The 15,754-nt window shown below is 36.0% G+C and overlaps 1 protein-coding gene across 4 annotated transcripts in view; it reads left to right on the top strand.

Moving 5' to 3' along the window:
• Positions 1–15,754, top strand: part of ASCC3 (activating signal cointegrator 1 complex subunit 3) — a 278,562-nt gene that overhangs the window by 243,486 nt on the left and 19,322 nt on the right. For all 4 annotated transcript variants that reach the window (XM_049818318.1, XM_049818319.1, XM_049818320.1 and 1 more), the window contains one exon: positions 12,614–12,838. In XM_049818318.1, the coding sequence (XP_049674275.1) occupies positions 12,614–12,838 (225 nt within the window). The remainder of the gene's footprint in view (positions 1–12,613; positions 12,839–15,754) is intronic.

The following is a 15,754-nucleotide window of genomic DNA, read 5'->3' as shown; positions in this document are numbered from 1 at the left end:
AGTGCCCACCACTGACAGCTAACTGAACATGGCATAAGTCTTTCATTTTTATAGCATCAGTAAGAAAGAATTATATTCAAAACCACAAAATATAAAACCTTCCCATCTCCAATACACATGACTCTCTAATCTCCAGTTAACAGTTCTCCTTTTTTTTTCCCCTCCAATCTTCTTACTCAACTTCTGTCATTACTTGCCAGATTAAAAAACTGAATCAATACTCAGGAAAGTTAAAATAAAACCTATTTTAAAGTTGAAGGTAAAGGTTTCTGACATACATTTCCCATGAGGTAAGTTGTAAGACAAGAACTGTTACCTTGGAAATAATGTAGTATCTTTAATTTTGTGGGTTTTTTCAATTTGTTTTGATTGCAGTGCAGTGTCCCAGGGAAAAACTTGTGAAAGTGTGTATAGCTGTGGTAGTGGAAGCCAGTAGCCTCAGGCTACATCCCCGTTCCAAACAGCTGCTTTAGTAACTGTTTCTGTCAGAAAAATGAGGAAATAAATTCCTTTAACGGGAGCTATAGATGCAGTTATAGCAGCAAAATACTCACGTATACCAATGAAAACTATTTTGATGAGCCAGGAAGCTATTACACTTGTATCTGCTAGGGTAGATAGGAGTACTGTCCTGGTCTTACACTTACAAATGTGCTGCCAACTGTGGCAAATCAATGCTTGTCCTTGGTATGTATGCTAGGAGCAAGTTCAGTGATAGCAAGCTTGGTTTAGCTGACTGCTTAAAGCTGCAGGCAATTCAACCGTGCAGCATTTATTTATCTATTTATTTAAGGACGAAAGTCTTTTACTTATCACTTAGCAGTTAGAATTGTAGCCATCATCATTATGTGAGATTTCAAACTGTGCATAGTTGTGTACATGCAGCCAATACTTTGCAAAGTATTCATATTGAAAATGAAATGGCTTTTTTTTCAGCAGTCATGTCATATGGCTCTGTTTTCAAATATACAATATATTTGTTGAAATAATGTTTGTGTTTGTTGAAACAAAACTGAAGTTCTAAACTGCATTTTTATTAACGTAAATCTGAACATTTTTATAATACATAATGCTGCTTTGATAAATGGCTGTGGGTTCAAATGCCCCAAGTACTCCAGAAGGCAGTCTTACAAGCTCGATATGCCTTTAAGTGAGTACAAGTTCTACCTACTTTGTGCCTCCCAATTTGTAATTAAAGGGGTGACAGGCAAATTTAGGCCCTCTGCAACCTGCAGTTCTTTTGTCTTCATTGGTTTCTAGTTAGTTATTGCCTTTGCTTTTCATAGTCTTATACTATTGCACTATAAATTATAGCAGTTACGACGATATTGCTGATGAATTTGCTTTCACAGAATTCAGTTCACTTAGTAACACCAACTCCGTCTTACTGACTGCTGTTTAAAGGCACACAAATGTTTTTCTCTGTCAGCAAAGAAGTTATTGCTCAGACTTGTTAAGAAAGGATGGCATTTTGTAGCTTGTTCTCTGATCGGAACAGAAGTTTCAGGATAAGGATTGGTTTGGCTGAAATAATTACATCATACAAGATTCGTATCCAGCATATATTGTTCCTTTAGCATAGTAGTTTAAAAAAAAGGACATAAGAGGATTACTGATCAGTCCTTAATGAAGTATCTGACACTTGTATTTTCCTATTTACATTTAGATTCTTTCTTTGTCTCATTCTTTTCTTTTCTTTTTTTTCCTGATGGAACCTGGCTAGCTTCAGAAGGTTGAATTTTATTTTAAATGTTGATGTTGTTTATTATCACAGATGAACTTTTAAGAAATTGGCCTCTCCTATTATGTCTAGTATTTACAAGGTGCTTTATTTCAGTTACTTAGGTAGCTCATGCTACCTATCATGTTAGAAGAAATTGCAGAGGGATTTTTGCTACCAAAAGACCAAAACTTTTCTTAGCAAAGTTACTATATATATTTGTAAATTTCGTATAGCACAGTAGTCTTGCTTTTAGAGAACAAACAGTTGCAGATTTTCTTCACCTCTGCAGCTTAATGGGCCTGTGGGCCTGTGAAAACAGTCAAATTATGGACTTTTCTAAGTAATTTTACCTGGGATTATGCTCAAATACAGCTTTCCTTAATTTATAGTAGATCATTGTCCTATTTCACATGGAAGAGTCAAATCAGACATCACCAATTTGACTGGGTTGCCCACATGCCAACTTCCCATGTCTTTCCTTTCTGTCTTCAGTGGAAAAGACTAGCAAGGCAGCAGATATTATTCAAACTACTAGTTTTCAGAAAGAGAAGTTATCTCAAGTCTATTCCTCTCACCTTAGAAATGGCTAAAATCCCTCTCACAACAGGTCTCTTAAATCCTTCTCCTGTCAAGGTGAAGGCATGCTACCGTGTTTACTTGTGTTTATTTAGTGTGTGCATGCATGTCTACTTACAAAATATTTTTAGGTACAACTGATGCATACAGCATTAAGAAATTTTATCTTAAACATATTAAATCATTGAATGCACAATATTCTGTAGGTTAATGAGATGAATTCCAGCTGGTTTATCATTTGCTTAAAGCAGCAAGCAAATGTAAACAACATGAGGTGTAGATAATAGATTATTTTTTCTTTTGTATATGATTGTCTTAATATTTACTATATTCAGTCATATAAGATGCTAATTTTTAATACTTCTTTAGCTATAAGAATGCGTGTTTGCTTTCTCTTGATTCACACAGAACAGATGGATGCTTGACTGCCTGCTAATCCACAGCTGGAATGGTTTCAGCGGTTTCCACGTTGCTGGGTTAGAGTGGCTTTTCTAGTGGACTGAGAGGGCAGCAAGAGAGGGATATCATTATTCATCAGTATCCCAGTGGGATCGCTGCCAGCAGAGATTAATTTTTTCTGTTATGCTTGTAAAACAAGCTCAGGTGGAGTCTCTAATCCTCAGGGCACGGGTGGCAGATCAAGGAAGATGCTACAAAGCTAGTTAATTTTCAGATTCTAGGGGAAACAGAAGCTCTGTTAGATGTATAAATACATGATTGCAAATTTAAGTAGCTCAAATCCAAATGGGATCTTCCTAGACATCTGGTACTGAAAATCTCTGTTTTCTTTGTCTTTTAAAAGAAGTTCTTAAAACTTTACACCAGAGGCAAAATGTCTGCAACTCTCTTAATCATCAGTTATCTTTCCATTTTATTATTTTTTTTTAATACAGCTCTTACAGTGTACTTCAGGTGAATGCCTTTATTTACAGGTAGAAAAGACATGGTATAAGTCTGTGCAGGAACACAGAGTTTACAGTATTCTCACAAATTAGTGTGCAGTGAACATCACCAAGAAAAATTATCGCTTGCCGTCCAAAAAGGGTTAGATCTGCCCTAGGAATGCATGGTGCATCCCATTTGGGTGATGGGATGATCTGTTAAGGTCAAGTGTGATACAAGGGCATTTTTGCCATGTTACTCACTGTATCAGACTTCTGATCATTCATGACAGAAGCGTTGATAGAACTTCCTCAAATCAAGCACACAAAATTACTGACAGATTGTCTGTTTAATAGACTTCAAATATTTTTTCTCTTACTGTCGTCTTTGTTGCCTCAGTGATTACCCATCTTCTCCACCCTTGTAATTATCAGTGTCTTTCATCTCTGCATTACCTTGTAGCTCTTGAGTTCTTCAAAACATTGGGTCAGATTTTCAAGCAATGTTAATTCACAGTTACACTGAAATGAGTGGAGATGTGTGAGTTTTTATCAGCAGGGATCTACCCTTACTGAAATTTACTTGCAGCAGCTGTCACTTCCTCTTCAATTGTGTTCTTTTATTATTATATTAAACTACTTTCATTTAAAAGTGCTCAGAGTGAGACCAGTAGCATTGGCTTGCTGAAAACATTGTGCATGTAGGCACCTTCCAAGTTTCCCATATATTCTTGCCAGTTCATATTGTTCTTCTATTATTCTGGGCTTGAGCCTCTCTTGAACAGAGGCTGCTAGTCATTTCACCACATGATGACAGGTATTCACGCCTGTGAACTTTTTATTCCCTTTTGTCTCTGGTCACATAGTAGTCTAGATCCGGAATTTAATCCAGTACAAAAATGCAGCAGTGTGTATTTGTGGCTCCCCACTAGGGGAGCTGCCACAGGTCAGCAGATCTGAAATCCAGTTTTCAACACACAGAGCTTTTACAGCTTGCTATTAACATATACAGTATGTATGGGCCCCATTTCACATCAAGAATTAGTAGCGTGTACTCTTGTCTCCATGCAGAGTAGCATTAACTTAATGCAGAGATCTGTTAACTTCTTCCCTGGGTCTGGGCTCTGCACTGGAAGATCCCAATGGAGGATCAAAGCCAAAGATGGAAAATGACTGATCACTTTCCCGGGAAAAGCTGTGTGCCAAGATTTGCTATTACAATTTTTATTGCTATCATCATCTCAATCAGTAGTTCAGCCAGCTGATTCAGCCAAGCTCAGCTTCAAAATGTGGACAAACATCCAAATGGAACTGAAGTAGATTTCTCATGACAATCAGACTTTTGAATGTATACTCAGAGAGATTTTCCCAGTTTTGTGTTAGCACATTACTGAGTTCATGCACTGAAAAGATTTTCTGTATTAGTGCAATACAATTAGTTTCAGTACAGCCAAAAACAGTCGGTTTTAAATCTTTCCTATAATGTGACTTCAGATTACAGGGGAGGAAAGTTGTGGGTGACTGCCCCATCTAGGTTTTAAGATTTAAAACAATGGGGTGATGATAATGCATTCAGAATGCGCAGGTTCAAAGCATTCTCATGAAAAGTAATAGGAAAAGTCAGGCATCTTGGAGAGGTGAAAATCTCAAATATACCATTTCCAGTGATAAAATGTAATAATTCTCTCACATCACTATAATTCACTTTATAAATGGAATTTATACCATTCCATTTATATTTATTTGCTGTGGTCAAAGTAACTTATTCTAGGTGAATAATGTGTGTGTCATACAGGTTTCAGATGTTTGCTCTTACATTTGTCCTACTTTAGTCTTCTTTTGCATTTATTTTTCCTTAAACTGTGCAAGTGTTACAGGCTTACTTATAATCAGTAATTTAACTTAAAAATCTGAGTGAACTAAAGCTACCTCTATGAAAGTTGTGCAGGCTTAATACTGTGAAAGTACCTACACATTTAGGGGAAAAATGAATGTATTGTAAGAATGGTTTTTATTAGGACTGGCCAAAAAAGTACCACTGAATTATGATTGTGATCATAAACTTAATGAAATATGGTTGTGAGAGTTAAGACTTAAAATCATGAATTCATTCCTTGTTTTAATATGTTTTAGTAAAGTATGCAATTTAAAAAGGAAATTATTCTGAAACAGAATGGTTCTGTAAGTATATTTTTTACCATTTGGTAAACCAATTACAATGATTGAATTATCTATTACTGTATCATCTTGTACACTGAAACCTACCTTCTCTGATATGCTTAGGAAACTTAGGAAAAAAAGGAAAATTGACTTTCAAGTTAGTATAGAAGTCCTAAGAACATTTTTCCCATGTCAAATTATTGTTATTTTATATAATCCTCCTTCTCATGTGTGCTAGCATGCTTGCATTTTCTTTTAGCACCTCCATGTTGAAGCAGAGGTCTGTAATTTAACTTTGTACTTTAGAAGTTCCCAGATCTGCTAGGTCATTCTCTGCTACTGGTAGCTAATATTGCTGACCTCCTATTGCTCTGTGCGCAGTGGCAAAGGTCTTTCAGACTCCTGACCTCTGGTCATCAGGAATGTCATCAGCAGTTTGTAGTTTGGATGTTTTAAGTAAGAGGTGAACTTGTGAAATCTAAGCCCTTCAGGGTGTTTTTAAGTGATCACTCAACTGTTTCATTGCCCTAGCTTGTACCTTTTATGATGTCTGTAATTGTAAAATTTGTGGTGTTTATCATATGTGGCTATTTAAAAGCAAAAATCAAACACTTGTCTGTTTAAAGTGAGAAGTCTGAGAATACAATTATATAGGATTTCTCTGATCACTAACATGAGAACTTTATAAGAATTGTAAGAACTTTTAACTTGTATGTTATTATAAACTACCTTTGTAGGTCCCATTACTGAAATGTGTCCATTTTAAATCCTGACATATAAATTAATTTTTAAAAAATAATTTATTTACATAATTGCATGTTGATGGGTTTTACAACTTTATCTCTTCAACTTCTCATGCTCAACTGGAAATTTCCAATGCCCACTGTGGTAAGTCTGAAATCTAGAGCCCAGGGTAGCCCAGCCTCACTATTTTGCTCCTACCTAGTTAATTGGGTTAACTTCACAATTTGATTTGAATTCTATACTTGGGGGGGGGGGGGGGGGGTGTTGACACTTATCTTTTATCTGTAAAAATGCATTAACCACTAATTAGATAATAAATAAAAAAGTTAGCATTTGTTTCAAAAAGATACTGAGCAGCCCTTATCCCTTGGGTGTTGTTCTCCATCCTATGCATATCTGTTTTCCTCCTGTGATTTTTTCCAGAAGTATAGAGTGGAGAGTACTCCAATGGAAAACTAGAGAAGTGGCAAGATCATTTTCCTGTTACCCAAGCTGGCGTGGAGAGTTAGGGCAGGCAGAGTCCACAGTGGCAGGCACCAGTGCTAGAGAGGGAGCCCCTTTTCCGCAGCCAGGGACGGCTGCTGCCCAGGGCCTGCAGGTCTGGCTCCTCCATGCCCCACGGTGCAGGGGCTGGCACAGGGTTTTGCTTTCTGCCCTTCCTCCCTGCCAGCCACTGACCCTGGAAGGAAGGGTTGGGAAAGCCCCTGTGGGAAAGGAACTGCACTGTGGGGTTGGCTCTAACGTGCTGGATGCCATTTGATTGCACTGCTACGTACTTGTGCGGTTGACTGGGAGAGATGTTACATGGTATATGAAGGCAAAGAGCTTATTTAGAAATGGTCTCTGTGATGAAGTACCGTATCACATAGTAAATATATTCCAATCTTGCCTGACAATTTTGGTTTCTTCTTTTGCGTCATGTTAGCCACTCTTCAAGATCTCTACAAAACTTCAGCCTGCTCTGCTGCCTTAGCAGAGCCTGCCAGGCTGCCCTAAAAATCTGGAACGTCACTTCTGCCAAGTTTGTCTTAAAAGTATGGTTTTACATGTGTAAAACAGAGTGAGGATGCTCCTTATGCAAGTGTCTACTGTCTAAAAGAGGGCTTCTGATCTAAATATCCCTGTGTTATGTAGCGGCTTCAATAAGCTGGTAGAAGTGACTTTTTTTTTCTTTTTGTCTATAATGAGTCTTGAAAACATGCATCATGTTTGTTCTTAAAACTTACAACTAGTAATATCTGTTTATGGGATATTGTCCTAGACCTTTTATATCCAAGAGTAAAAAAACACCCAAACATTTTAAACTTTGGAAGTTTGAATTATGTCCCATAAAACTGAGACCAAAGCATATACATTTATAGGCTACCAATAAACTCTTTAAAATAGGAGTTTATAATGGAATCTCTAACACAGTTATAATTTTCAGAGTAGTAATTCTAGCAAGTACTTCTCCAATTCCATTTTTCAATCTGCTTTACATTTTGGTATGAGCTGAAAAACAACTTCTAAGTATGTGGTCAGTTTGGGCTTTTTTTCTCTCCCACCACCCCCCCCCCCTTTTTTTTTTTTAAAGCACAAGATTTCTCACATTTATTTGTTTTCTGAATATAAATGTAAGCTTTGATTGTGTTCCAGCTGCCTGCCAGGATACATTTGTGTACAATTAATGTCTTTCCTTGTACATCAAACACACACTTGAAAATGTGATGATAAAATATAGTATAAATATATTGATTAATTTAAATAATTTTAATAATATATATTTGTGTCATTATTGTGTCACATAATATGGTCTTGTGCTCTTGGGAAGAGCATGGGCCAAGGAAGATTAACCTGGGAACTTTTAGTTAAGCAATTTTTTTATTTTCCTTATAATACAGTTAATAGGGTCAAATGAGACTTTTGTCAGCACATGAATGGAGATATATATATGTATATATAAAAAATGGAAATAATTTCAAATGTTTTTAAGTACAGAAGTTCAAGTATCCTCAAAGAAAAATTTAGAATTTGTGAATCTATTATAAGACATTATTATCCAGTTACCTAGCTACTCACAAACTACCAGTGCTTGTTATTTCTCTGTTTTGACCATGCTCCTTTTCTCTATCCTATACTAAGTGTAACATAGGTATCACCCAAATGAGGACAATTAACAGACTGCTTTAAAGATTGGAGCCCAGCTACTTGCTATACACTGTAGCACTCTGTGGAAGTGACAGGTCAGGATGTTACACTAAAATATTCTGTAGCACTTTGTAAAATGGAACAAAAGACAAAAGCCAATTATATAATAATACTATTGTTGAGCTTATATTTGCCTATCTATCTAGTTACTTAAAGATCAGAATATGCTGTTTTCACTTGGAAAAATAAATTGCATATTGGCATACCTTTGAACTTCTGATAGCAGAGAGGTAAAATTTACTTCATAATGTATTATTAGTGTTAACTGCAGAACAGCTGTAAAAAAATCCCACATTTATTTATTGCAGCCTATTTTTTTATTTTTCATTCTATGCACAAATGTATGACTTTTGCAGTCCTTCAGCATGTACTCAGACTACCAGAAGTTTATGTAATTCAAACCAAGGTTCAGGAAAAGAGGATGCAATTACTATATTAACTAAAAATGATCCTCATCTTTTCTCCTTTTTTATTATTCTGTTAGTTACTTTTAGTACTAGTTTACTGCAAGATTTTTTAATACTTTAGCTTAACAACTGTTAATTTTGGTATCAAATTTTCTAAGAATGTTTTTCCCTTGTTTCTTTCTACATCAGAAACTTGAAAGAGAGCAAAACACATTGCAGCTTTGTTAAAGTTGAAAATATGGTGTGTTTGAGTTCACTGTACCTGTATAAAGAAAGGGAACGTACAGGCAGTCAGTGAATTCTAAGGTAGTTTAAATAACAGCATTGCTAAAGAAAAGACTACTGGTTCAACTCTGGAATGTGAGAAACTATTTTTGGTTTGGTTTAGACACTCATTGTTACAAATTAATCAACTGCTCTTTAAAGTCTAGAACTCATTAACTTTGTAAGTTTTACTGTTCCCATGACTGAACCTAACTTAAATTATTCAAGTTTAGTTTAGTTGCTCACCTTGATCCCATTTCTGTCTATGCTCCACAAGTATCCTCTTCTTTCTTGTAGACAGATGGCAAGATGTAGTCACTTGAGATTTAAAATGTTTCAGAAGGTTTACATGTGTGGTATAAGTTTATAGTTCAGCTCTCAATATAAATCAGTAATTTCTGCCAAACTTACACATTTTGTGGCTAGAAAGAAAATCTGATTTTTTTTTTTAACCCTAGGGACACTGCAGAGCATAGTACTCACCATGCTGGATACCTTATTTAAATTTTAGTTCAGTCTGACTCCTCAAACACTTCATAGTACCAGGAAACTGCAAAATACATATTTTAAAATGGGATGAGTTGTTTACTTTTAGAACAGTTCAAATAAAGGGTGATGATAAGCTGCATATCTGGAACACGATGTTGCAGACAGAACTCGAAGATGATTCTGTGGCTGGTGTTATGCAGGCAACAGAATTCAATTATCAGAATAGCCCTTTGGCCTTGTAAAATGTAACTGTCGAGTTTATGCAGGTCTACATGTGACATTTCTCACTAGCAAAGCGAGCTACTGTCTTCTGTATGACCCTGTATCGCATACAGATTGAAATGTAGGTTTGAGAGGACTCTTACACCCTCAAAATAATGTAGCAGTCTCTAATGCCCAAAAGAAGACATTTTTGGGAAAGTCCATCACAGACCTATAGAAAAGAGAGATGTGACACGACTACCAAATGCACGATTGCAGAACCCATAGCTAAAATTCCTAGTTATCTCCTGGTACACTCCAAGTTATGCTTAGCTGTATAGGTGCTTGTAAACATATTTCTACATGGGCTGCAATAGTCCTGATTTAACAGAAGAACAAGGGAAAGTGAAAAATGCACAGCAGTGCTTTGTGGTTTAACTATAAAGTTTGTATTAAGTTTCTTGACTGTAGAATGAAGATTAATGATTGATACGTAATTTGATCTGTTTTCTCACCAATGGAAGTAAGAATGGTATTCAGATATAATGTACTAAAATAATATATGTTATATATTGTATGGAATAGTTGAAGCTATAGCCTTTGCAGAACAGATTGAGATTCACAATGAAAAGGAAAACTAAAATGAAAAAATATTGAGTGAACAGCAGGGCCCATTTGAGGTGATTACAAAGGATGTTTCTTTATTCTGTCTTTTCTTGTGCAACCTGAAAACAGTAGCAGGGGGTTACAAGCAGAGTTCATCACAGAGTTGTCAATCACTGTCATTTAACATTTTGCAATGGAAGATGTCTTTATTCAAGGACAGCTGGGCAAATCAGAGAAACAGATTTGCAGTTAGTAGTCTGTCCAGCCTACACTAAGCAAACAAGGACAGGGCAGACATACTGGCCTCTCACATAAAAATATAATGGACTCTGCTGACCTTGGTGCCCTCCATTCAGCTTCATTCTCAGTTGTATAAAAGCTTCACTACCCATTCTCAATTTCCTTTAATTACCTACATGATGCAGATAAGAAAATGAACCTCACTTACTTACAGTCAATGATCACAAACAGGAAATTAGTTAGGCAAGTTGTTTAAAATAAGAGGAGTGTTTTGGAGGAAAATAAAACATGTGATGGGGAAGAATTAGGGAAAATGCATTTTCAGGAGTACCAATTGGTCTGGAGTGACTTGGCTGATCCTTCTTCTTTCTGCTACTTTAAACTGCAAAGCAAAACTAAGTAAAAAATCTCCTTGGTAAATATTCTTTAAAATATCTTTGAAGGAGAAGCCAGTTAAATAAAAAGAGTGAAGCAAACATGCAGCCTTCTATAGAGCTTAAAAAGATTGTGACCTTAGGTTCAGAGAATAAATGACCACAGTTTTCACAAGAGATCTAGGAGAGACATCCAGGATTAAGCAGCAGTTGTCTTTAGTCAGTCTTCACTTCTAATCTGCAGTCAAGATATGAAATAAATTAATGATATTCTGATTTTCTTTCCAAATCTTAAATTTTCTAATACTTACCTTTTCTTTTACATTTATATCACAGTTTAGGTGTAGTTTCATTGTGCCATTAAAGAAAACAGAAAATTTTGTGCTGTCAGTTTTCAAGGGGGTGAAAAACAGCTGTATAACTGTTTTTAGGAATTGTCAAAAAAGGTTCTGTGTGTTAGGATATTAATGAGTGGGTATGGTATTTTGCAAGTCAATTAGGTAGTTCTATTAGGTGTTCTAAAATTGCCATTTTCCTTTACCTTACTCTGCATTGGTTACCGTTGCAAATATTTCATTAGTATGAATTGGCAGGAAGTCTGGGGACTGAGGACTAAAATGCACAGTATCGAATCTATACTTTAAGAGGAGTATAAAACCCTGAACACTTTAATAGTCTCTGCTAAGCCCATAGTTCGGAAGACATTGCCCTTTGGGCTACCCAAATGACTTTTTATTTTATGACAAAAGAAATACACTCTCTTAAATTACAGATGGAAAAGATATCAGATATTATAAAACTCTTACTTTACTTGCGAGTTTTATACTTTAAAAAGATTCTAAACAAGAATATGTATGCATGCATGCACAAGAGGATTTTGTGGAGGAAAAAAAAAATCACCAATTAAGTCACAGAACTGACTCTTCAGCCTGAATTACAGTTCTTAGGATGCTTCTGTTGAATTTTCTTTCTTTCAGAGACAGTTAATTTCCCTAGCAGGAGAATGAACATCTCTGCTCTGGCTACTAGAACAGTCATACTCTTTCCTCTGAGCCCCAAGGATGTTGCTACTCATAACTACATTTAGATTACCTGTTGGTGTGCAGCTCCTTTTTGCAACATAAGAAAGTTCTTAGACAGCTTTCATTTTGGTATTAATGGTAGTAGTCCCACTCTGGAACACAAAGGATAGTTTTCAGCACCTACTTAACATTATTTTGCTCTTTGATCGCTGGTCATCTGTTGCTTAGACACTGACTGCTCAAAATATTGAAAATATGTTTTAAAAGAACCTTACCAGAGCTATTTCAAACCCACTCTGTTTTGAATACAAAGAGAAAAGTAGAAACCTTGAAAACTGAAAATATGAATTATTGACTTCTTTATAGCTAACCTTACAATGCTTTTGTGAGCCAGCCAGGGTAGAATATCTGTAGAAGGTCATCTCAAATATTGAGTGATCCAATTAATGTATTTATTTCACTGATTTTATTTTCTTCTCCTCTAATGTTAAATCAGCTATGTGGAAAAAAAAAAAAAAAATATGTATAATTGTGTGAATATTTGTGAATGTTTTACCAGCTATTGTTTTCCCACACATGTGATTTTGATAAATAAGTATGCTTTCTAAACATTAAAATGCTTCTATTTTAACAATGAAATCTAACTGTAGTAAATTAAATGCATATAATTTTAATGTCTCAGTAAGCAATAATAATTATTCTGAAGTTAATGACAATGGTTAATTTTATTTTTTTTAAGAATGCTGATGAGTACACAGATCTGCCTGTGAGACACAATGAAGATCAGATGAACAGTGAACTGGCAAAACATCTTCCAGTTGAAGTCAATCCCCATTCATTTGACAGTTCACACACAAAAACACACCTCCTGCTGCAAGCCCACTTCAGTCACGCCATGCTGCCTTGTCCAGATTATGCAACTGATACAAAGACAGTATTGGACCAAGCAATTAGAATATGTCAGGTATAGTAATGCATTTCAGTATTTAACTCTTGTTGGTTTACTATTTATTGTTAGTGTGTTGTAATATTTTGAATATAGAAAAATCTGAAGATTTCTTGCAGTCTTATGGAGAACTGGTACCACGCAGTGTGATACCACTTTGTTTAGGGAGGAACTAGATGCCCATAAAGACGGCCACTTTACAGAACTGGAGCTGAACAAACTTAAAAGTAAAAGACTGTGGAACTCTGGTTGGAGGCATCTGGTGCCATAGGGCTCACCTCTTCTTTAATATGCAACAGCTTTCTATCTCTGTATCCTGGAATGTTGTACATAAGTCTTTCCTGCATGGGTGTGCTCCTTGCAGATTGTTATGCTGACCCCCAAGAACCTGTCTCCCATGGGTACTTTTATTTTCATAGCACCCAAAAGTGCTGTAGTCACTGCCAAGCATAAATAAAACATGTTTTGAAATGTGATTTGGGACAAGATACAGGGCTTTTCTCTGCCTTGTGAAAAGATATGTCTTCTATTTCCCAATTATCACAGAGTCAAAGAGCACACTTTTAAACTCAGTCTGGAGGCTTGTGACTTTTACAGTTGTAGTGCAGACGCAACCCACAGAAACTAAACTGACCATGGAGAGTACCGGTAACAAGCAATCACATGCACAGCTGCATGCCTCAAAAGAATTTTAAAGCAGCAGTTTGAGTTTGGAATGGAGTGCTGCCATATCTGAAAAGCACAGTTACAGCAGGAAGGGTGAGCTCTAGTTGACGCAGGGAACAGCCACCCCTCTGATTCTGCTGGAAAGGAGTAATACTCTCTTTAGTAGAACTGGACAAGGACTCATTCACAGGTTCTTGAAGATCAGGTAGCCTTCAACAAACTATTCCTTTTATCTTCCTCAATTCAATATCTGTAAAATAGGGACAGCTATTCTTTCTTCCTAGAGTTTTTGTTTGCTCAAATTTTAATATCCTCAGTGATCTATATGTCAGCTATCAGAATGAGGCTTTGATCTTTTTTGAAGACTGTTGGCAATATGGGAACTGCAAACATCATTGTGTCAAGCCTACCAGTTTGTAAAACTATGCTATGAGAAATTATTAATCAATGCTCTAGACAGACAAAATACCATGGGCAATTCAGCGTCCAGTGATTTGGGTTAAGTCTTGATCTTACACTAACAAAAACTGCAAGCTCGCAATACTAATATCGAACAAAGCAAAACTAAAATTAAGAAAAGGAAAGTAAGAAGCAAATAACACCACAGATGTTATTGCTATGGCAGTCTTAAACTTGGCAACCAGCAGTGCTTGAATACAAGTCTACTCCAGATATTTCAAATCAATAAAATCATGGTGCTAAAAGATTCATGAACAGTTATTATTCATAGTACTCAGTTATGAACAGAGAACAACGTCACTTGCTCAGGTGAGAAAATTCACCTTTGTTTCAAAGAAATCACATACAGGTTCATTTAGACATTTGTGGCATTAGTGTTTGGGAGGTAATTACATATTTGGAAAAAATGTAAATTTAAGATTCTTTTTAATAATTATTTTGCTCAATATTTATCCTTCTTTGTTAAGAAATGGTTTTTTTAATCCTGTTACTGCATAATAGGTATTTCAGAAACAATAATCACTCAGAAGAAAAAAAACTAAAATATTCAACAGTTCCTTTAAACTGAAGTAGAGTTCAGAAGAATACTGTTCCATACTGTGCCTTGGCACTCAGATCTTCGGTTAACTACTACATAATGTTACATACACAGTCATCTTAAAAAAAAAAAAAAAAAAAAAAAAAAAAGTTCCTCTTAAAAAAAAAAGAAAAAAACATGCAAGCATTTTTTTATTTTGAAGTTGGCGCATGGTTTACATCTCTTGGGAGAATATTTGTTCCATCTTATTAGTCACGCTTTCCAAATGGAGGTTAAAGTTCCCAGAATATAAGCAATAGACAGGGTTACACTTTCAATACTGGTTGTTACCTTTTTCCTTAGCAGTGACCTGCTGATGAACTCTGGGTCAACAGAGGTGGAAAAAAAGATGTTAGTTGTGGAAAAGGAACTGAACCATGGAAGGATCCATTGATAACCATATTCAGTGGGTGATGTTCTCTGTGTGTGTGAACACGTGCTCACGCACCATCAAACATAAAATTCAGCAGCGAGATGGGAATTGGTTTTTTAGTTATGTTGAATGTTTCTTTATTTACGTAAAAAGTACTTTAGCTGTTAAGGTTGTATAGCTAACCTTCAAATTGTGACCTGAACATAAACTGTTGTTATTGCTGGCGGGTATATGAATGACAGACTTTCCATATCAGTACTGCTTTTCTGTTACAAGGCAGCAAGATCATTCAAAGAGCTTTTACAAGTGGTTGTATCTCAGTACGTACAGCAGGCCTCCATCCCAGGTCCCCTGCAGAGCAGATTTGCCTTCTCTAGCCACAATACATAAGCGAGCCTCTTTCCATCACAGACTATTAAACTTCTACACACTTCTGTGCTGTCTTTCACTTGAATCAGCCTTCTCTCCTGTGGTTCCTTTCACATCCCACCCATTGTGTCCTCCTTCCCATTCCTCCAAAGCCCTCTGGGCCTTTTCATGACTAGTGGCTTTAGGCACAGTTGTGTTAATGGTCAGTCAGAAAGCATAAGTTAACAGCGTCATAGATAAATGTAGCTGATGGATTTCAGATAAGGTTCCACTCTCTTCTAATAAAACAAATTATGCAACCACTCATAAATTAATTTTCCTGAGATGTCTTAGAAGTTTTTATGTTAGAATTCTGTTCATCTATACTCTTGATGAAAGATAGAAGTCTCAAGCATTTACCAGAATTTGAGGAGTCATGGTGCTGGCTCGGTAGTGGAATGTAATTGTTAACAATTCCATAGAAAATGGAAGAAATATATTCTGTTACAAT

This window comes from Accipiter gentilis, chromosome 15 (genome assembly GCF_929443795.1).
Source record: "Accipiter gentilis chromosome 15, bAccGen1.1, whole genome shotgun sequence".
NCBI lineage: Eukaryota > Metazoa > Chordata > Aves > Accipitriformes > Accipitridae > Astur > Astur gentilis.
Note: the sequence above shows the minus strand (reverse complement) of the source record. Positions and strands in the feature narration are given on the sequence as shown.